Consider the following 20,554-nt stretch of genomic DNA (forward strand, 5'->3'; position numbering starts at 1 on the left):
TGATTCCCCTGTTCCAACAAACACGGGAGCACTGGTCCGTGGATTAAATGAACTAAGATTCCAGACTACTCACAAGCTACCGGTGGCGAGACTTCTGTATTGTCCAAAACTATGGACTCCACTACGCTAGCTTTGTTCACGTTCTGCAGATGTCGCTGCAGTGCGTGGACACAGTCCCGGGGTGCTCGCCAAATAGTCCGCGGCGGCCTGCGAGTGACCAAAGTCCGGCCGACCGCAAATGCAACGTACTGCCGTTTCATTAACAGGTCAAGTGAATTTGATTAAAAACATGTTCTGCGTCTAGTCTGAATCCTTCGGAAATTCCCCCGTCCCACATGACAATCTCAGGATGGCGCTCTCAAAATGTTCGCTCAATCACGTTGCTTTATCGGTACCATCAGTCGAGGCCGCGGCAGAGTGGTACCAGGTCGTTTTCGGCTTCAGAAGGCTGAGGGATGATGTTCTGTTCAGCAGGATCACAGACCCAGACAAGGTCATATTCAAGAATAAGTTCAATGCTGACATTACAGTGATTGTCACAACTGATTCGGACTCAAACGTTGCGGATGGAGCTAATGTTCTACCTGCTTTGCTCTAGTCTATCCACATCCTTTGCAGACTGTGAAAGTGGCCTACCTAGTGACAGAGGATGACACAGGCTTCGAACTTTTCGAATTCATCGACCCGCCATACCGCAGGCTAGTGCCAGTCTCTGAGAGGGATCCTTCGGCGTTCACGCCGGAGATGTATTGCAGAGGAGGTTTCTTTCACATCGCTATCACGGTAGAAGACGTGGGTGCCACATGCGAGATTGTCATTTCGAATGGGGGAACTCAAATCGGCAAAACCATCAAAATGGGTTCTGATAGAGCGTTGTATCTGAAGGACCCATGGGGGAATGTAATAGAACTCCTCACAAGAAATTTTGTCGATGTTGTGAGAGGTAATCAGTAGATGACGACGGCACTTTGGCGAAGTACACGCAGTTACTCAGGACTATCAACGCTTGCCCATATTTCTTGCGAGATATTTCCTGACAACTGGGTCATCGTTTCTGACCTCTCAAGAGCTGATATCAATTGTAATATGGCATCCTTGATAGACATACGACTCTTCGCCGTGATTGCAAGCCTCAATTGAGGCCTTGAAGATGTAGTGCAACACGGATGCTCAAGTTTCGTCCGGTTTTGAAAGTAGCAACTTTCGAATCTCTTGTTGACAGTTTCACCCGCCATCCCCAAGTATAGCTCAATCACAGGAGGTTGCAACAGCAAATCGCTTATAACATTGCTGACACAAAGCTCCAGTTGTCCGAATGCTGCACCAGAGGTTACGGGCATGTTACTGGGCTGGGATGCAGGGTTCAGCTTGATTCTCAGCACCCTAACATCACCCTTCTGTTTCATGATCAATGATACGAACTGGTCCCATACATCCCAATTCAAGCCACAGACAGTCCCCAGTACGATAATATGTGACGTCGGGCCTCCTCGCCCCTCGAGACAATACTCGACGAGACCAAAGCTATCAGTGAAGATAGAACTTTCTATTGTTGGCCAGGCATCATTTGTGGTGCGGATTAGCCCACCAGGACTCACATACTGTGCATCTTCATTGTTCAGTGCCACGAGAGAGGTCAAATCTTTTGGTCCCCTTCCCAGAACGAACTCCGGCACCCAACACTCTCGTCTTTTGGATGCTACTACAGTAGTCTTCGATTCGCTTCCGATGGCGATCAGATGCTCAGGACCTCCAACCTGCCTTGGATCTGCAAATTCGTTCAGAGTGAGGAATTCCATATCTTCCTTCGAGGAAGCGTCGATAATAGACGTTCGGTATATTCGAGTTCGTAACCAGCCAGGTACGTCTCTCAACGGTGGGAGATGATCCTCCACATACCACCGTTTAAATTCTACCTCATCCTCTATACTACCAGATGCTAGTCGAACATGAACAGCGATCAGAATTCCGTCAGTGAACGTCTTGTCGTCTTCGCGTAGCAAACCCCCTTCTGGATAACCTATCGCACGGTAGGTTGCTGTATGGTCAAAATATTTGCGTGAAGCTGTGAGTTTAGAAATCGAGCTATGATCTCGTTGGCTCTGATTATTAGGTGCAAGCAGGGTGTTGTACGGAGCTTTTTCAAGTTCTCGCATGTCGGATATTTCGTACAGTGCCAACTTGTTTGACATCCGCGAACCCAAATCAAACCCTCCTGGCATCAATGGGTGGTCCGGAATTTGCTTATAACGGTAGCCAGTCAAGAAAAATGTATAATTCATACGGGCTGGGGCGTGTTGGTTGTTATACCAGTTGTTGAGCTCTGCATCACTTAAGGATCCCTGCTGGAGCGGCACATACAGAAGACCAGGAATTGGCAAATTCATTTTTCAGTATATTAGAGACGTTGTGGGTCAAGAAGTTTAAATCCCCATCACTCTTAGACGTGAAGTGCTACTCAGAAATTAAGGTGAGTTGTACTTTGACAAACTATTAAATAGCGTGCTGAGGCCAGAAGGTTGGTCGCTATGAGGATGATGATGATGTAAGAAACTTAGTTTTGGGCTCTCGGGGTGACTTGCTCGGTCTATCTACAAACCTATACTGACATGCGCATACCACCATTGGCACTTATGAGACTGCCTGTTGTCCATCCGGCATCTTCACTACATAACATCGCTACTACGCCAGCGACTTCTGAGGGATACGCCGGCCTTCCACCATACTTGATCCACGGTTGCTCCTCCAGCTCCTGTGCCGTAAAATCCTGGGCGAGAGGTGCAATGCGATTCCACTTTCCCAAATCCTCTCGTATGTATTCCGGAATACCATGATAGATATCGGATACCACCGGTCCTGGATTTATCACATTCACAGTGGCTCTTTTGCTAAGCTCACGTGCCCAAACTCTCGTCATTGCTTCCAATGCACCCTTTGATCCTGCATAGAGAGTCTGCTCGGGTAATCCTAATGTGCTACCTACGCTAGAGACATTGACAATTCGACCAGATCTGTCCCATGGTAGGTGCGGAAGACAGGCCTGAACCATGTGAATGGGACCAAGGACGTTCGTCTGATAGACTTCCGCGAACTCTTCTCGTGTAATGTCCCCTATGCCTTTCATCCTCGCAATTCCTGCATTGTTGATCAATATATCTATTCGAAGATCTCCGGTTTTGCTGTTTCCGAAATTTAGATTGGCCAGCTTGATGACCGTCGCACAACCAGCTTCTGTCCCGATGTCTGCACGCGCTGGTATCGCTTTCACATCATACTGAGCCTCGAGCTTCCGACATAGTGTCTGTGCAACCCGATCAGAGGAGGTGCTCCTGTATCCTAATACTATAGAGCTTCCTTTGCTGGCAAGATTTTCTGCGACTGCACTCCCTATGCCTAAGAGTTTAAAGTTAACGGATTGAGACTTTGCGAGCTCTGCTTGAGACTATACCACGAGCGGCCCCAGTTACAATACTCAGTTTTCCGGTAAGGCTTCGCAGCCCCATGATTAGAGGCTGTCCAGGTCAAGAGTCTTTTATTATGTGATCGTGAAACTGTGGTAGTAAGATGTATAGAAAGAATCTCCGAATTAACTGGAAATAAGTACCCACGCGGACTGGCCGAAGATGTGCCGGGCTCGCCCGCACGGTGATTCTCACCTCAGGGAAGCCCCGAGGCATTCAAATGTCCCTGACCTTAAAAACGATCAAATTCGAAGTTCCCAAGTCATCATAAGTAGGTCCGCGAACTCCCATATATCTTACCAGATCATAGAAGGACGTGGGCTCGCAAGAACGCCTCCCATAGCTATTGCAATGGCGCGTACTCCGGATGAAAGACCGGTCATTGAGGTCCCCGAAGCGGAGATATTCCCATGTTTGACCGGCAAGGTTGCCATCATCACAGGTGGAGGTAATGGCATGGGCAAAGCAACAGCGAAGGTGAGTCAACATACGAGGTATTGCTGAAGCATGATTTAACTGGAGATTATTTAAGGTCTTTGCGAGAGCTGGTGCAAAAGTGGTCGTGGCAGACGTCAACGAGAGTGCTGGGCAACAAGTGGTGGAGGAAATTCAACAAGCGGGAGGAATATCATTGTTCGTGAAGACCGATGTTTCCAAGTCATATGAAGTCCAAAATCTGGTGGCAAAGACTGTGGAGGCATTTGGAAAGCTGGATATTGCGGTTAACAATGCTGCTCTGACGCCCGACAAGTCCCCTTGTGTGGGCTTTGATGAGGCGTATTTCGACAGGGTCATCGCTGTCAACCTGAAAGGTCCAGCTCTATGCGTGAAGTGGCAATTGCAGCAGATGGTCAAGCAGGGGCAAGGAGGTTCTATCATCAACATCGCATCAATCAATGCCTATAAACCACAGTATAACATGCCCGCTTACACGATGTCAAAACACGCAGTGGTGGGTCTCACCAAGAGCGCAGCGCTCGAGAATGGGGTCCATGGCATTCGTGTAAACACAATTGCGCCAGGTGCGGTGCTAACAGAAATGTCGGCGACTTCACTGAAGTCTATTGGCAAATCTCACGAGGATTTCGTGGACATAGCCTACCTCAAGCGTTGGGCGGCACCCCACGAGGTCGCGCAGGGCTCATTATGGCTCGCGTCAGATGCGGCATCATATGTCACAGGCATCACTCTCCCAGTATGTGGAGGGTATTCCACATCCTAGATATTCTGGGCTGTGGTATGGAACACTATACATTAATACCATGGTCCTAAATTCTGTTGGATCTACTCCTGAGAGAGCCATCGAGTAATCCTCATCATAGCATGTATAGGGATAGCTTCCTTTATTCATATGATCCAGACAGCACGTAATTCAGATTATCATAGAAATCAGTGCGATTGTCCACGTCCCTCAGTCCTTCGTCAAACCGCGATGCGTCACCAAATATATCGCCGGGCAGAGAAGGAAGTGGCGAATCGTTGAAGGCGAATGGTAGCTCCTGACGATGTTGAAAGGGGGTCTGGAGCCTATTGTGGTTCTCAATAACGACGGTCTCGGCTCCACCTTGGGGCATATGTCGTCTGTCCAGTGTTGAGCTCTGTGTCTGCGCTTGTACTCCTAGTTGCTGGCTTTGATTGCGATATTGCTGTGTTTCTTGCTGAGGTAACGGCATCCCTTGGTTAAGACGGCTTGGCTCTCGTGGCTGTGGATCATTGGTTGGTCCACCCCTCGGTGTTAAATTCGTGGGATTTCGGTGCAGTTCAGCTGTGAGATTTGACCGAAGGTCGCTATCAGGAGCTAGAAAAACCGTCAGCAATCATAGCGACAATACGACAGGCAATATTTGTCCCTTACCTGGAGACACCGTTTTCCGGCGCCGTAGAGGTTGACCAGTGGTATCGTCAAGGTCTCGCCCCGACAATCCAGATGCGGTGGACGCCGGACGGTTGGCCGCTTGATAAGATACGGACTGGGAGTCGAATGACAGACGCCTCTCAAAAGGCACGTCTTTACCAAGTATTTGAAGACTTTGGAGCTCGGTTTCAAGGCTTTTGAGGGTTTTCTGAAGCGTATCAGACATGTCCCAGTATTTTACAAATTGGCGATAGGTCATGCAAAGTAGCTCGAAGTTGGAGCTAATCAGGACCTTGTCGGTACTATGAGGTGGAACGAGCTCACGATGAAGCAACTGAACAGCCGCCGCAAGCCAGATGGTGTTTGCGAAGAAAGGATTTACAAATTTGTAATGCGACCCACCAGTTCTCTGAATGATCTCTACAACGCTGTCCGAAGCGGCGATATAGAGGGTCAGGGCTTGTCGAGTTGCGTTTGTAGGCACGATACTGCCCAATTGTCGCTCAGGCATCGTCCCCTTCTTGGTATGCTCTTTCATCGTCGCGAGCTCTCGTTGGAGCTGAGGCCACCTCAAGCGCATGTGAAAGACGTAAAACTTGTAGGTCATCATGCGCGCCAGCTGTGTCATCAGATGAATGCTGTAGATGTTGGCGTCGCGAGCACGCATCGAAGGGGCATCTGCAACATCAACATCCTCGGGACTAAAGTTCAGGAATTGATTCTCGTATCGTAAGTGATGCGGAAGCATTTCAGTTGTGCAATGCAGAACATTGTGCATTGCCATGAGTTGTTTGAAAGTTTCTCGGTCTTCTTCCCCAGTTGGTGTTGCCTCATGAGGCATGGGACTGGAAAAGAGCTGCGCATCCTTCATCAGGGAATTGATGATAATGAACCAGGCCTTCGCGGATTGATTCCCAGATTTTTCAAGCAATTTCCATCGGTCGACGTAGCTCGGTGATAAAAAGCAGCTTTTCTGCGGTTCGGACTTGTCCCATCGATCATCCTCTGCAGGAAGCAGCGTTTGGTTCTGCGACCAACTGATGGCCATTGGACGTCGTCGAATTACGCTGGCGAAGACATCCATTTCCCACAGAGCCCACCACGCCCGTCTCTTCTCCTCGTCAGCAACCCATCGCTCGGGTGACTCCAGAAGATGGCTTTCGGGCCCTTTTCCACAGTCCACCATATGAAGATTGAGATCATAGGCACTCCTTACCGCTAGACCTAAGTAGCGCCATGCCCGACCATGGGCAGATTGTGACAGTAGCCAGTGACTGATAAGGACCAAGACTTGAAGGACGTTTAGTGGGAGCTGCTCCTCATGCTCGTCACATTCTGTAATAGCATTATCAGCGTACTGGATCGCAAGGTCGCAGAAATGCCCTGAGGTATTGGCATCTTGACTTGCACTATCGCCAGTCCCTCGCGTGAAGTGAGGACTCGAAGCGCGACTCCGGACCGAAAACATAAATATGGAAGCGAGGAGTGCTTTGACTTGTGACAAGTTTTCAATATGATGGAGCTTTGTGAAGAAGTTTCCGCGGCGGAATAGTTGGAACGAGGTGAAGGTGTCAAAAAATTCATCCACTCTGTAAAGAGTTAGTGCATGTGTAAGATTATGTGGAGGGCGTTCAAGGAGCAGGGTTAGTCAATGGAAGGATTGCTTACAGCTGGTGCATCTCCGTTACGCCGATGCCGAGCGCAAAGCATGCGGATGAGATAATAGAACTATCGTCTGCAGTATCTAGATCTTTGTCCAGTTCGTTATGAGACTCCACTTCGCGAAGTTCAAGCGAAGGGTGTAGGATAAAAGATAACGAGGTGATGTCGCGCGACAAGTGCGAAGCTGTAGTTGATGATGTTGAGACCGAGGGAGAGAGTGGCTGCTGCGACACTGACGCTGCATAAGCCGGTCCTGGTAGAGGTGGAGGAATCGACCGCTGTAAGGTAGTGCTAGCGTTCGTAGCCTGTGCAGTGGGCTTCAGTTTCTTCGATTGCGCTGGAGCATTGAGATCTCCATTCCTCTTGCGGTTGCTTTGGACAGTGCCAATCTTAGGGCCAGGCCTGGTGACACGTCTTGGATACGTGCATGTTTGTTTTGTTTGGGAACAATTGGAGCATGTTGGGTAGAGTCGATTACATTTGACCTTCCGTTTGCGACATACATAACATGCAATCGACGTAACCATCTCCCCTGTGGCCTCGTCAATCATGGCCGTTGACCGAGCATCGGCACTATGGTCTGGCATTACAGCCATAGGCAATTAGTTCCTGTAGTGAGCCGCAAGTCTATGTGATGTCAACGTGTCTCACAGTCGCACATGTGGTTAAAGTCGCATGTAGAAGGAGGCTTCAACTCGCAGTCTCATCGCGAGACGAGAGTCGGTCATGAGGGTCATGGGAGAGCTTCCGGATCTGGAGCCCCACGCAACCATCCCCAAAAAATGGAACGTGGGGACAGAGGCGAATGCACAGATGGAATTGTGAGAGAGAGGAGCCGAGGGACTTCGGACTGAGCAGGAAGCATCCCATTGTTGTGCGGCAGTTGACCAATTACCGGCCACAATCAGAGCAGGACTAAACCAGCCGAAGTAATGGTCTCCCCCAGTTCTAACTATCTTGCTTGTAAAGGCGACTGATCGTGGAGGCATTCTTGCACCACAGACTTCGATTGGGGGGGGAAAGCGGGCGTTGATCCAGAACCGGGGCTGTGGGTACGCGCCAGGTCACCGAAGTGAGTCCGAGTCCGGGTCCGAGGTCTCTCCGAACGATGAATCATATTAAGTAATTAAGTTGCTTCGGTGGCCCGAGAAAGGACAAGCCGTAATTAATTAATTAATCATGTTGGTCGGCATCTCATGTCATCACCGGTGCCAAGCACGAATTTTATCCATGGCCTGGTCCCCGGTGAAGCCTTGCAAGAAGAGATCCGTCCCGACAGATGGCCCTTTGCCATCTCAACTTTGGTTCGCAATGCCAAAATCGGTGATGTCTTCCATCTCTTTGCCATATGCTTGTCGAACTATATACTTGACTTGATCGAGGGTGCTTGTTGCCAGATATGGGGGATCATTTTTGCCCATAACCTTGTCAAAGTTCTCTAAGAACCCTTCTGGAGTAGCCGATTTCAGCCCAGGGAATGTTGCAAGCGTCTCCCTTGCTGCTCTGTTGGCGCTTGAAGAGAACACTTCCCCAGAGACGGGGCATTGGTCGGAGCAAAGAGCGAGGACGAATGGAACGACCCCCTGGTTGAGAAGTCAGCACACAGATACTTCGTAATCAACATGCTATCCAGGATTGCAAAGGCACACTCACTTCTGCTGGGAAGTACGTCTCAGCAAGTTTCTTGGTTCCAGTCGAGAGCTCCGTCATTCTGGAGGCCGCCGAGGGCATAATGGCGTTGGTTTTGATGCCATCTCTCTCGGACCAACGTCCAAGCTCCCTTGTGATAGCAAAAGTCGCCCCTTTCGAGGCTCCATAGGCGCAATCACCACCAGCACCGAAACCATAGATGGCATTTGATGACACGTTCACAATTCTCCCAAATCCCTGCTTGGCCATGACCCTGTAGGCAGCGCTTGTGACTAGAGTCGTTCCCAGGGTTGAAATCTCGATCACCCTCATGAATGCATCAGCGTCCACGTCGTCGTGTGGGCTGATCTTGCCTGTAATACCGGCATTGTTGATCAGGATATGAACGGTACCGAATGCTCTCAGCGCCGTCTCGACGATTTCTCCTGCACCTGTCCGGTCTGAAACGTCGTGATGATCTGCAATCGCAGTGCCTCCCGCAGCCGTGATTTCATCCACCACATCTTGTGCTCGGGTCGAATGTCCAGCCTTACCGTCAAGACTTCCCCCGTAGTCATTGACGACGACTTTGGCACCACGACGAGCCAGGCTCAGGGCATATAGTCTCCCTAGGCCTAGTCCGCCACCCGTAACGATAGCGACACGGTTTTCGACTGACATGGTCCTGGCTATTCACAGAACGGTGAAGGCTGTTGACTTGCGAGTCTGACGATCCTCTGAGCTCCAAGTTTTGTAGTTGGTTTTCGCCAGTCGAGTGCCGGATTTCATCGTATTTGTGTTCTCGGTGAGAGAACGCCGCCACGGTGGTTGTAGCTTAGTCAGGACAGTCGACTGTGACTGCGACTGCGACTGCGACTGCGACTGCGACTGCGACTGCGACGGTGGTTTGTGAGAGTCCGAAATTCGTCCGCTAGGGCCAGCCATGGTCGATGGCCGTTTTCCAACAGCGATTCATGTGCCCAGGAACTATCTAGCCGTTTCAACTTTGTTTGGCTCATGCATTGCCGTCATAATCATAGCTGTCGCTCGTGCCTGATCAGGATCTGAAAACACTAAGTACCTATACCTCCTCCACGGACGGCGTGGGACAACCAGCCTGGACGTGCGCCGCCTCAAATCTGCGAACATCAGCATAAGTGCTTAAGGCGCTAAAGAACTAGTCTCATAGACGCATTGTAGCCGCAACCCTCAGCTTGAAGATACTATTTGGGGGATACTAGTTAACCGTTAGTACGGAGTACATAGTGCCTGGATGATTTGATTCAGAAAAGAATGGTAAGAAAACGAACTTACATATAAAGCATCCTCATACTATGTAAGCACGGCTAAGCATCGGTTAGGCACATACCTCGAGGTTGGGCCCGCGTGGTAGGGGTATACAAGCCACACAAATCAAGTCTACATACTCCATACATCCTTGGATATTCAGATCCTTTAGTTATGACACGTTAGTTAATCCTATTGACCTCTCCTACATATGTCTCAGTCTCTTTTACGCTAAAGGGACAAGCTATGGAGTACGTTTTTAGTTACTAGGTAGGCAAGTGAGAGCCAAATCTTAGAGTCATTATTTTAGTCAGTATGTACTTCTTTGAGGTCAGTATCGCATTTGTATCTGCGGCGATCATGTCACAGGGTGTGCTTCCTCACTCCTCATCCAATGTAGCAATCCACAGCGAATCACAGCGAATCACAGCGAATCACAGCGGGTCTCGCATCCTGCGACTCCACTCGCTATTGACTTCCATCCTCTCCAGGATACATAACCACACGTCCATCTATATAACTCTCACGGTGCACTTCTGAGGTTGGTTATTTCCAAGTGCAAATTCATCCTTCGATCCCGCTGTATTCACGGGTAATTCCGTTTCTTTCAATCATTGTCTCCCTGTCTCATTCCCCATTTACTGCTTTTCCCTCTGCCAGCTCCATCATGGGTTCTCTATCAACGCCCGATTCCACTGTTCTACAAGCCGCTCTTGAAGAAGCGCACACCACTTACACAAACAGCAATTCTCTATCGCGGAAACTCAATCGAGAGGCGGCTCAATTTCTCCCAGGAGGCAACACCCGCACTGTCTTACACGCCACACCCTTCCCTCTCACTGTCTCATCGGGTTCTGGTCCCACACTCACCACCCTCGATGGCCACACCTACGTGGATTTCTTGGGCGAGTACACCGCCGGCATATACGGACACAGTCATCCCGTCATCAAAGCCGCTCTGCAAGATGCCTTGGAGAAGGGCTGGAATTACGGAGCTCACAATGCCCTGGAGGCCGAGCTCGCTCGTATCATCACCGACCGCTTTCCAGCCCTCGAACTCGTCCGTTTCGTGAACTCGGGCACAGAAGCGAACATGATGGCCCTCGCCACTGCCCTGGCCTACACAGGCAAGAAGAAAGTCCTCGTCTTCGAGAAAGGATACCACGGCTCCACCATCTCTGGGCGCACTCCCTCAACCAAGAAATCCATTAACTTACCCCATGATTTCCTGGTCGCCACATACAATGATCTCGAAGGCACACGGGATTTGATTGATTCCTTGCCAAACGACTCTCTCGCCGCCATTCTCATCGAGCCCATGCTTGGTTCTGGCGGCTGCTACCCGGCCACGCACGAGTTTCTAGCACTGCTCCGCCGTCTGGCCACCGAGAACAAAGCGCTCCTGATCTTCGATGAGGTCATGACTTCTCGCTTGACATATCATGGTCTCGGAGCCGTCACAGGAGTCACCCCGGACCTCATGACACTGGGAAAATGGGTCGGTGGAGGCATGTCATTTGGCCTGTTCGGCGGCAGGCGGGACATCATGCAGCTCTATGACCCCCGCTCCGGCAGCCTCGAGCACCCGGGGACCTTCAACAATAACATCTTCACCATGAGCGCCGGCGTCGCGGGCTGCAACTTTCTGACCGCAGACAAGATCGACGCCCTAAACCATCTCGGCGACGTGCTGCGCTCCAAGGTCGAAGACATCTTTACCGCTCGAGACATCTCCAGCGGAACTGGAGCCGGCACCGCTCTGCCTACCCGCCCCGTCACAGACGACATGCACTCACCCTCACATCCACAACGCCCTCCGAAAATGTTCATACGGGGCGTTGGCTCCTTAAATGCCATCCACTTCGTCGGCCCTGACAGGGACGTCCTGCAGGGACTGTTCTACCATCACATGCTCCAGAACGGCATTTTCATGGCCCAGAGGGGCTTTACGGCCCTGAATGTTCTAATCACTGATGAGCATGTGGACGCTTTTGTGCGCGCGGTGGACGCCTTCGTTGGGAAATGGGAGGCCAGTCTAAGGTGGTGAACGGCCTCAAGAGGGATCATAAATATTCTCCGAGGGTTGTTTGGTCACTGTGCCTCCAACAGAACAACTTGAAGTCCTTTTTGGAGGACCGTGTGTACGTATGTTCGAGAGATCAATTCACTATGGGAACCAACGTGCGCTTGATCTCTTCAATTTAAACTTGTTTTCCATATCGACGTTCTATGTTGACAGACTTTGCCCCGTTTTCATTTTGTACAAGTAGGCCTGTTCGCCATGCTGAGTGCAAATGCAAGTAGTGTTGGTAAGGTGTCCGTTTGTTTGACAGCAGAATCCTCATTCGAATATAAATATCGACCAGTATTGCATCTTCAGCCCTTCTCATACTATAATACAACGAGAGCCCAAGCCTGAAACCCCTTGTCACTAATTCGGCCAACATCATCGAAATCGTCGTTGGTCTCAATTTGACTTCCTGTCATAACCCTCCCCGAACGTAAGAGGCGACCTTCTGACCATGGAGAAGCTCTCCTCTGACTCCAGCGCGGTCACTGTTTTGGAAGGTGTTGTAGCTTTCCTACATTGCCTGATGCTGCTTGTTGCTGGCTTTGTGATTTTAGACAGCTGTCTGCGAAACCGCCAGCTCAAAGCAGCGGCTCCTGCCCAGCATCGACACAAGCATTTGCGAACAAACACTCTGTCAGGATGTGGAGCTGGTCAATTCCAAGACGTGGGGGAAACTTTGAAAGAACGATAGACATGGGGTCTCTGCTAGGAGGACCAACAAACGACCTGTCGACATGCCTGTGTCAATCGATGTATGTGTGGGCGCGTGCAGCCGTAAAAAGTGCTTCGCACCTGCATCAGCAAAGGGTAATGCAATCGCGAAGAGGTACTTGAGATGAGAGTGGTAATGTACAGGTGGCGGCGGAAGCTGCAAAACCCCTCCAGTGCTTCGTGATACATCGAAACCAGTGGTGTTTTGGTGGTGCCGCCGGAAACAAGGAGACTGCTTCAACGAACGTTGAAAGACAGCGCGAGGGACAAGCTTGCTCAAGCCAAGTAGTAGTGTTCGAGTTATCCCGGCGCAGGATCATGGAGCTAGTTTAGCAATCAAATGTTACTGGCGTTGGCCTTCGTCGTGTCAGAATGCACGTTTCAGACTGACCGAGTGCTTGGTCTTTGACTCGGGAACACCAAAAATGTCATCGCAAGACCTTGGTATCCCTTATCCAAAGGGACAGCATCTATGGAGAGAATTTGGGCTAGCGAAGTGCCCACTCCCGAACAAAGCATCGAGTGGAGGGATCTTGTCGGCCCCCAAGCTGCAAAGGTAGTCTGCCACGTTGAGGTCATGAAAAGGGAAAGCGTTGTTCATCGTCCCCAGAACCAGCTGCTCTTCTTTGAAGTCGCTAGCTTGTCTTGCCCTGGGGATTTCAGCTCGAGCTCAGCCTTCTCTTTCTCCTCTTGCTTCCTTGTCATGTCGATGATTTCGACTCTTCGTTTTTCCACGGCCGCCAATTCTTCCTCTTTCTTCAGCCGCCGTTCAATGACGCCGGCGAACCAGTCCTCTCGTGCTGCGTCCTCCTCCGCTTTGGTGGCGTGAGCTATCATGCAACTGTTCATGGCGAACTGTTGGGCTTTGCAGGCCCATGTAACAGTTAATGTGCGGCCTTGGGCACATTTTGCAAATTCTGGGAAATGAGAGTCAGCTTGTGCAGTCACGATGCAGCATTGTTGAAAGTGGGAGCTTGGGCATTTCTGCGGCTGGGTACCTTTTATCTCATCTGCACATCTTGAACGGACTCTTTTATAGTATATATCGCGTACTTGAGCTTCCTGGGAAGCAGACAGAGGAAGCGGGTTGCGGAGGTTCTGCGTTTGTCCGGGGGCGGTCGAACTGGGGGGGTGAGGTTCGGAGGCGATGGGTGGTGCCATCTCCATTCTCGAGTAGGAGGCAAGGAAAGTATTGAAAGCTCGTCTTCGATATGGATGGCAGTCATAAAGAAGCCATCAAGTCAGTGTTTGGAGAATTCTTACAACAGCATCATGAAGTTCGACTGGAGCTCCGGTTCGGAGTCGAGAAGCATCTGATATTGTGAAATCCAATTACGGTGGTGTACGGTTAACAGTCGGAGCTAGCAGGGAACTAGTGCACTAGCTCCAAGCTAATCTTGCAATTCTGCAGGAGGCTCATCAGTAGCACGGCAGACTATGAGCTTTAGTCGAGACTATGGGGCCACCCTCCATTTCAGGCAGGTTTCTCGACATCTGGGCTGCACCGCCAAGTCAACAGGCACGAATCACCACTACTATTGGGTTATGTACGAGAAGATAGAATTGCGGATGAGAGACGCTCAAGCTCATGTCCTTTCCATTGATGCCGGACTCGCTTATGAGAGGCGCAGGAGATCATCCAACGGTTATCCTTGCAATGGCTTCACCCACGCCTAAGCGCGAGGTGCCCACCACTAGCAGCATACATACCCTCCAGTACTCGCTTCTCACTATGATAAAAACACTCCCATTTCCTGGTCACGTTCACTTTGAAGCCGAGGCCTCAGCCCTCGTCGTTTGACCAAGCCCTCTGCGGGGACCAATGGCGAGTGGGGTCGAGAGGGGCAGGGGTAACGAGGCTGTTCCAACTGGAGCTCATCATGGTCCCGACCTACTCCCTGCCGAGGGACTGTCTTGGGTATGATGATGACTCTTGATAGGCATGTAACACAGCAGGGACGGCCGGATCCAACCAACACCGTTTCTCAATCTCAAGGTCTGCTGACTCAATCAACCTGACAAGCCAGGCCGTCCTGGCTACAGCCCTGTAAATTGGCCTACATTACCTTCAACTCAGCAAGAAGTTTTCAGCAGTCAGAAGGTATATAACAACGGCATCTGCTCTTGCCTATCAGCCTTCCCTAGACATTGAAAATGGTCTTTCGATCAGGCCCACTTGCACCGGGCGTGGCATTTATAACTGGTGGCGCCAGAGGCCTGGGTAATGCCATTGCCGTGTCATTTGCCAAAGAAGGTGCTCGTGGCGTTGTCATTGTCGACATTAACGATGAAGCAACATTCGAACAGGGAAAGCAGAACGTAGAGCAGTATGGTACCAAGGTAAGGGACATTTGGAGCCGGTGATATTCAAAAAGCCACCAGCGGAAGTCGATCAACCTTGGCTGATCTCATTTCGCCCAACCACAGTGCCTTATCATCCGGGCAGATGTAACCAAGGAAGACGAGGTCGCGAGAGCGGTCGACGACGCTGTCAAAGAATTCGGGCGTATCGACTATGCAGCGTAAATGCTAAGCCTTCCAGCAACGAGAGTGAATGTTGACCCAATCCAAACAGTAACTTCGCCGGTATAATCGGTCCGCTGGGGAATACATGGGACACCTCCTTAGACGAGTGGAAACGGGTCATAGAAGTCAACACTGTCGGTGTATGGTTGTGCAACAAGTACGAGCTCAGACAAATGATGAAGCAGGACTCGGTTGAGGTGTACGCTACAACGCTGAGACCCAGCAGTCAAGAAGTACCTGGCTGACAACGCTACCAGTGAAGAGCACCGTCCACTACAACGAGGGTCAATTGTGAATTGCGCATCGGTCAACTCAATTCAAGCCGGAGCTGGAACCTCGGGGTACACAGCCTCGAAACATGCTGTAATGGGCATCACAAAGGCTGTAAGATCAACGAGCAGCCGCACGAAATGTCTCGGCTGTAGAGAAACTAACTGACTACGTCTTTAAGACTGCCCTTGAAGCTCGCAGCTACGGCATACGAGTGAATGCCGTTAGTCCAGGGTTCCTTCTGACCAAGCTCCTCGATCCGTTCATGAAGATGGGTGACGAACAGGCCGCAAGTGAAGCGTGGACGAAATACGAGGTAAGGCAAGGTCGAAAAGCGACTTTCGATGAAATTGGAGATGTGGTTGTCTTGCTTAGCGTCCCACGCATGAGTCTCGTCGTCGGTCACAATCTGGTAAACGACGGGTATGTCTTGTGCGTGCCTATCAGCTACGCAACGTACTAAAGAGAGTGAACTAGTGGATTTACAATCAACGAGAACACAGACTGAGGATTAGAGTCACCTACAGTTTTCTTATCATATATCTTGAGAGAAAATTGCGGCTAAGACCTCGCTACTACCTAGGTAGGGATGAGTGGAGCCTAGAATATGCGATATGATAGCAGTGAGTCACAAAGCGTCTGGAGCTATCCGCATCAGATTCTATACCGACATCGACGCTGATAAGGTAGATGGAACCGCTTTTATCAACAACTTAGTACATTCCCATGGACCTTCTCTTGTTGTTCGCTCCTTCAACCGTTTCGTGTATCTGTGTTAGATTCAATCATCGTCGAAACACTTTCAGCATTGGTCAAGTTGAACAATCAGTTAGATGCAGTCGTTTCGAGCCATGACAAGTCGTGTTTCATGATGTAATCTCTCGGAATAATCAGCACCAGAGGCAATGCTGCTCCTTCAGGGCTCTGAATGGGGCCCTTCAGATGATGAGACACTCGAAGTCTTTGGCCTTCGCCGTAAGCAAGGTAGTTTTCAAAGGTTGATTCAACCCGGCACTGCCCGAGAATGCCGGGCTCACGATCTTTGGCTGCCAGGGCAACAAAATGCAGCTAGCAGAGAGCAACGTGCCCATGGCCACCAAGGTCGTGACGGGTATTCAAGTGAAGGGTATCGGCTCCTCAAACGCCGCGATATCATGCTGCATCTCTGGGAATTTCTTAAAAAATCCCGGCTTCATCGTCCAGTTCTTGAAGTTGTACGCGTACTCGAGGAACACCCTGGACACTTCGTAGCGATTGTTCTGCGGATTGAAGGCAAAGATGTCTCGATCAGAGAAGGGCCAGTAGAAGTTGAAGTTCTCGACGAACGCAGCACTGAAGATTCCCGTCGAGGTGTACTTCTTGTGCTCAAACACCAGCCGATCACGCAGACCAGGCCAGATCAGAAAGTCAATCACAGCAGGATGCTGGACGTTTTCTTGTGAAGGTCTACCATGTGTGTAAGGATGAGAGGAGTAGGTGGTGATCGAGGCAAGCTTACCTAGGTCTTAAAAACACAGGAACCCGTTCCAAGTTCTCCTTGCTGGGATTTTCTCGATATTGAATCAGCGTCTGACACACATACATCAACGCAATCCTTTGTGCGTTTGATGTCCACGTCCCAAAGACCTGTTGATCGACTTGCTTCAAAGCTTGCCAGACAGGATGCTGAGCTTCAGCCCCGACATTGTCCCATCCCCAGATCACGGCTTTGAACGGCACATGGAGATCCAGTGTGGCATTGGACGTGGGCTTTTTCTTGACCCAATCCAGACATCCTATAAACGCTCCATTCGACACGTGCCACTTGTCCACGTCCGGCGCAATCGTAGCAAGAGGATCAGCTCGAGGGAAGTGGCAATCGAAGAGTGACGGTACAGCTGTGCCCCAGCCTGTCGGACCCAGTTCGAATGCTTCGAGAAGCGAAGCCGGGCTGAATTCAAAGAAATCTTCTAACCCCGACATGGAATGTTCTGCCTCGCCCGGCCGCGGCATTGTTCCTGTGATTGACTCGGGGGCTGCATCTTGAGTTTTGATGTTGAGATAATGCCCGTTCACCACCTCGGTCACATCTGATCCGGTCGAGACAGAGTGTTGGCGTTGCACGTCACGCTGGTCATCGCCGGTGTTTTCATCGAACTCCACGGATATCGTCGACTGGTCGAAAGGGTGTTGCGAAAAGTTCAAGTCGACTTGAGATTCGGAAGCGGGAGGCTCTTGGTCTTCAGTGGTGAGTACAGCTTGGTCGATCGCTGTGCGGATCTTAACCATGGCATTTCGAAGGCGATTATTGTCCTGGCGGACAGAGTCGATAATCTTGGTGAGGCCTGCGATCTCGCCAGCCTTGTCGCCAGCCTCAAGATTCCTAAGACGCTGCTCAAGATATGCAATCCGATTCTTCGTCCTCTCCCGCGTGGCCCGTTGAGCTAGCCGGTCTTGAATCCTTTTCCTTTCTGCTCGCGCCTCGTCGTTGTCCCTCCTCCGCGATTTGGCCTTCGCAGATGGAGTCGCTTCCATAGCTAACTTGACCAGCAAAATCTGTCCAGGGGCCGGATTCCTGACTCGAGAGTATGGATGTCATGCATGAACAGTCTGACTTGGTAGTTGAAGAGTCAGGACAGATCGAGGCGCTGTGAAATAAGGTCCACCCTGTTTGTGCAAGCCATGAGGGGAAGCGGGACGTAGAGGATCAGCTATCCGAGGTGTAAACTAGTTGGTTTCGAAGGGGTCTGGGTTTGGATTTTTTCTCTACTTTGCTTCTGCCTTTTCTCACCCTGTACCTTGTGGGGTGCGTGGCCTATGTTGTTTCCCCAACTGTCCGATCAATCATCTCGCCTCAGTAACTGGCAAGGACCTGGACTCCAGACAGCTAAATGAGCCATAATCAGGGCAAAGCGTGGTTATGACCACTATCAACAGGGGTTCGATTGTGGGGTAATGGACCAGGCTGTTCTATGTTACCCGACTACCGGACGATCAGCCACCTTAGTCAGGATATCAGCCGAGGTTTATGTAAGCTTGGGCACTGCAACGACGGCCTCTTATTCAGGACAGCATTGCATCTTACTCTCGCTGGTTTCGCGGAAAGCGAAATGCTTTTGGATCAAAGTGACCGACTTCCAAAAGAACCAAGAACCGAACACTGTGTCTATTCAGTCAAGATTCCCACCGGGTAACCTGTGATTGCAGGGCACACCCTCCTTGCCTCGTTTAATACTCCTGCGAATCTGCAATGGGAACGACCTAGTTTAGAGCGATTGCCTTTTGACCCTACGATGGCGATAGGAGTTTGATTTTATAGATGTGATTCGAACAACCGTAATATATGAGCGAGCAGGTTAGGTTCCAAGGAGACTAGAAATGCAGCGTGAAAAGGAAGGCGATACTTGCCCAGAAGGATCAACCTCACATTCTCTGAATCTGCTTGCAGCCGCATGCAGATATTTGCCGAAGTCAAGATATGGCAACAACCATGCATCGAGGTAAGGCCAATCCTATCGGCTCTCCCAAATATCAGCTGCTGAAAGTCTTTGTAGAAGAGTAGTTCCATCACCGTCCAGCTTGGGGTGGGCGAAGCCTATGGTATGGTTATGTTCCCATGTTTCATTCCAGATTTGTAATATCACATGGGCTCCTCGATTTAAGGACCACGGGGAATGATTGCGGGAACGCTGGTATGTCAAAATCGTTAGCCGTGGAGTAGTGAAAGGGTCATGGGCTTCCTAGATCTGCATCCTTCTTGCGTCTGAACACGAACAGTGCGTCGTCTTTACCAGCGAAACTCGGTAACGGGACCTGAGCACATTTCTTCCAAGATGCCTTTTCCTTTCTCATGAACTCGTCGATCATCATATCCTTAAAACCTGTGTACCCGTTCCCATTCTGTGTACCAGCAACACAGATCACATGGCCAGTGTAGCTTTCGATGGCTTTGCGAGTAAAGTCACCACCGACGATCGGGTAGACTAGAAGTAGGACCATGTCAGGACACCCACCGCGCTTCCTGAGGTACTGTATCCCATCTGTGACGGTCGTATCAGGAATCCAGACTGTGCGCCACTTGCTCTGAACACTATCAACAGCAGCGACAGTGAGTCCAATTTGTCGAAGCATCAGAGTCCAGTATCCATTTCCGCTGCCCATGTCGATAACAGACTTGCCATTTGCGACCTTACTGATGATATGCAAGGCTTCGTATGAAGGAACCACGCACCCAAAATGATGCATGAAAATCGGGAGCACATGGTGGGAAGACTTCACCAGAGAAGTGTTCTCATTTGGGCCTGCATACTCAAGAGCCAGACAAGCGTACGCCCAGAAGTCAAGTGCTGGGTTCTCATGCCCTAATATCGGTGCCTGGGATTCGTCGTTCTTCAGGGATTGTATCTTGAATTTGGGAACAGCGATGAGTGGATCGAGATATCGCTTGCTGAGTAGATACTCGGCGATGCTTTGCCTGATAGACCCTTTCTTTGCATTGGCCAGAAGGGATTTCAAGCTATTCGCAGCAGACTTGGTGGGATCAAATAATGAGAGGTAGGCTTGGATGTCGCTCGCTGGAGGGTAGCCAGACAATTTCAAGGATGCCTGATCTGCCCGATGCTCTAGTCCGTGCTGATCTGAAGCATCTTCGAAGGGAGCGGCTTCGATATCGTTGGACTTGTGTTCCATATACCAAGCATGTAGGCCATTAGCCCTACCTGCATGGATTGCCGCCTCTGCTTGACTCAAATTGACGCTTGCTGAAGCATGGTATGTGAAGTTATCACCTGGTGGAAGCTCGAAAGCAGTCACAATGGCAGATTTGAATTCGTTTGAATTCAAGTGGGAGTGTATCTTGCTCCAGAGGTCCGCATTATGACCCTCAGCGGAGCATAGATGTGACGGCGACCATGTTTTGGAGCCGTCAGTCACAGCAGCGGGTGAAGGAGCCATGGCTTCTATTGCAATCATCAGAGGATGAGACTCGCTTGGAGATGTCCTGTAGCTTCGCGTGCCAGTGGATTACGGTAGAATTACAATTTGAAGACGCTATCGTGTCTGAACGCTGGAAGACGTCATAAATATGCATGAGCTCAAACATAT

At 50.4% G+C, this 20,554-nt stretch overlaps 11 protein-coding genes across 11 annotated transcripts; 4 read left to right on the top strand and 7 right to left on the bottom strand.

Moving 5' to 3' along the window:
- Window positions 1-349: 349 nt before the first annotated feature.
- On the top strand, window positions 350-954 carry A1O9_12309 (uncharacterized protein; the record flags this gene model as incomplete). Its single annotated transcript, XM_013398810.1, has 2 exons — window positions 350-559; window positions 619-954. The coding sequence occupies 2 exons, from the start codon at window positions 350-352 to the stop codon at window positions 952-954; spliced, it is 546 nt and encodes a 181-aa protein (XP_013254264.1).
- Window positions 955-986: 32 nt separating this feature from the next.
- Window positions 987-2,387, bottom strand: A1O9_12310 (uncharacterized protein; the record flags this gene model as incomplete). The annotated part of the gene is made up of 1 exon (XM_013398811.1): window positions 987-2,387. One exon carries the CDS (start codon window positions 2,385-2,387, stop codon window positions 987-989), a length of 1,401 nt encoding a protein of 466 aa, XP_013254265.1.
- A 212-nt stretch (window positions 2,388-2,599) lies between these two features.
- Window positions 2,600-3,503, bottom strand: A1O9_12311 (uncharacterized protein; the record flags this gene model as incomplete). The annotated part of the gene is made up of 2 exons (XM_013398812.1): window positions 2,600-3,393; window positions 3,449-3,503. The coding sequence occupies 2 exons, from the start codon at window positions 3,501-3,503 to the stop codon at window positions 2,600-2,602; spliced, it is 849 nt and encodes a 282-aa protein (XP_013254266.1).
- A 309-nt stretch (window positions 3,504-3,812) lies between these two features.
- Window positions 3,813-4,683, top strand: A1O9_12312 (glucose 1-dehydrogenase; the record flags this gene model as incomplete). Its single annotated transcript, XM_013398813.1, has 2 exons — window positions 3,813-3,938; window positions 3,994-4,683. The coding sequence occupies 2 exons, from the start codon at window positions 3,813-3,815 to the stop codon at window positions 4,681-4,683; spliced, it is 816 nt and encodes a 271-aa protein (XP_013254267.1).
- Window positions 4,684-5,278: 595 nt separating this feature from the next.
- Window positions 5,279-7,565, bottom strand: A1O9_12313 (uncharacterized protein; the record flags this gene model as incomplete). Its single annotated transcript, XM_013398814.1, has 2 exons — window positions 5,279-6,905; window positions 6,985-7,565. 2 exons carry the CDS (start codon window positions 7,563-7,565, stop codon window positions 5,279-5,281), a joined length of 2,208 nt encoding a protein of 735 aa, XP_013254268.1.
- A 708-nt stretch (window positions 7,566-8,273) lies between these two features.
- Window positions 8,274-9,288, bottom strand: A1O9_12314 (uncharacterized protein; the record flags this gene model as incomplete). Its single annotated transcript, XM_013398815.1, has 2 exons — window positions 8,274-8,561; window positions 8,632-9,288. The coding sequence occupies 2 exons, from the start codon at window positions 9,286-9,288 to the stop codon at window positions 8,274-8,276; spliced, it is 945 nt and encodes a 314-aa protein (XP_013254269.1).
- Window positions 9,289-10,561: 1,273 nt separating this feature from the next.
- A1O9_12315 (uncharacterized protein) lies at window positions 10,562-11,941 on the top strand (the record flags this gene model as incomplete). The annotated part of the gene is made up of 1 exon (XM_013398816.1): window positions 10,562-11,941. The coding sequence occupies one exon, from the start codon at window positions 10,562-10,564 to the stop codon at window positions 11,939-11,941; it is 1,380 nt and encodes a 459-aa protein (XP_013254270.1).
- Window positions 11,942-13,273: 1,332 nt separating this feature from the next.
- On the bottom strand, window positions 13,274-13,843 carry A1O9_12316 (uncharacterized protein; the record flags this gene model as incomplete). The annotated part of the gene is made up of 2 exons (XM_013398817.1): window positions 13,274-13,593; window positions 13,675-13,843. The coding sequence occupies 2 exons, from the start codon at window positions 13,841-13,843 to the stop codon at window positions 13,274-13,276; spliced, it is 489 nt and encodes a 162-aa protein (XP_013254271.1).
- Window positions 13,844-14,830: 987 nt separating this feature from the next.
- A1O9_12317 (uncharacterized protein) lies at window positions 14,831-15,935 on the top strand (the record flags this gene model as incomplete). Its single annotated transcript, XM_013398818.1, has 5 exons — window positions 14,831-15,016; window positions 15,104-15,198; window positions 15,252-15,393; window positions 15,467-15,586; window positions 15,654-15,935. 5 exons carry the CDS (start codon window positions 14,831-14,833, stop codon window positions 15,933-15,935), a joined length of 825 nt encoding a protein of 274 aa, XP_013254272.1.
- A 652-nt stretch (window positions 15,936-16,587) lies between these two features.
- A1O9_12318 (uncharacterized protein) lies at window positions 16,588-17,986 on the bottom strand (the record flags this gene model as incomplete). Its single annotated transcript, XM_013398819.1, has 2 exons — window positions 16,588-16,918; window positions 16,971-17,986. 2 exons carry the CDS (start codon window positions 17,984-17,986, stop codon window positions 16,588-16,590), a joined length of 1,347 nt encoding a protein of 448 aa, XP_013254273.1.
- A 1,194-nt stretch (window positions 17,987-19,180) lies between these two features.
- A1O9_12319 (uncharacterized protein) lies at window positions 19,181-20,404 on the bottom strand (the record flags this gene model as incomplete). Its single annotated transcript, XM_013398820.1, has 1 exon — window positions 19,181-20,404. The coding sequence occupies one exon, from the start codon at window positions 20,402-20,404 to the stop codon at window positions 19,181-19,183; it is 1,224 nt and encodes a 407-aa protein (XP_013254274.1).
- Between the last annotated feature and the right edge of the window lie 150 nt (window positions 20,405-20,554).

This window comes from Exophiala aquamarina (genome assembly GCF_000709125.1).
Source record: "Exophiala aquamarina CBS 119918 chromosome Unknown aczIA-supercont1.22, whole genome shotgun sequence".
In the NCBI taxonomy this organism is placed as follows: Eukaryota; Fungi; Ascomycota; class Eurotiomycetes; order Chaetothyriales; family Herpotrichiellaceae; genus Exophiala; species Exophiala aquamarina.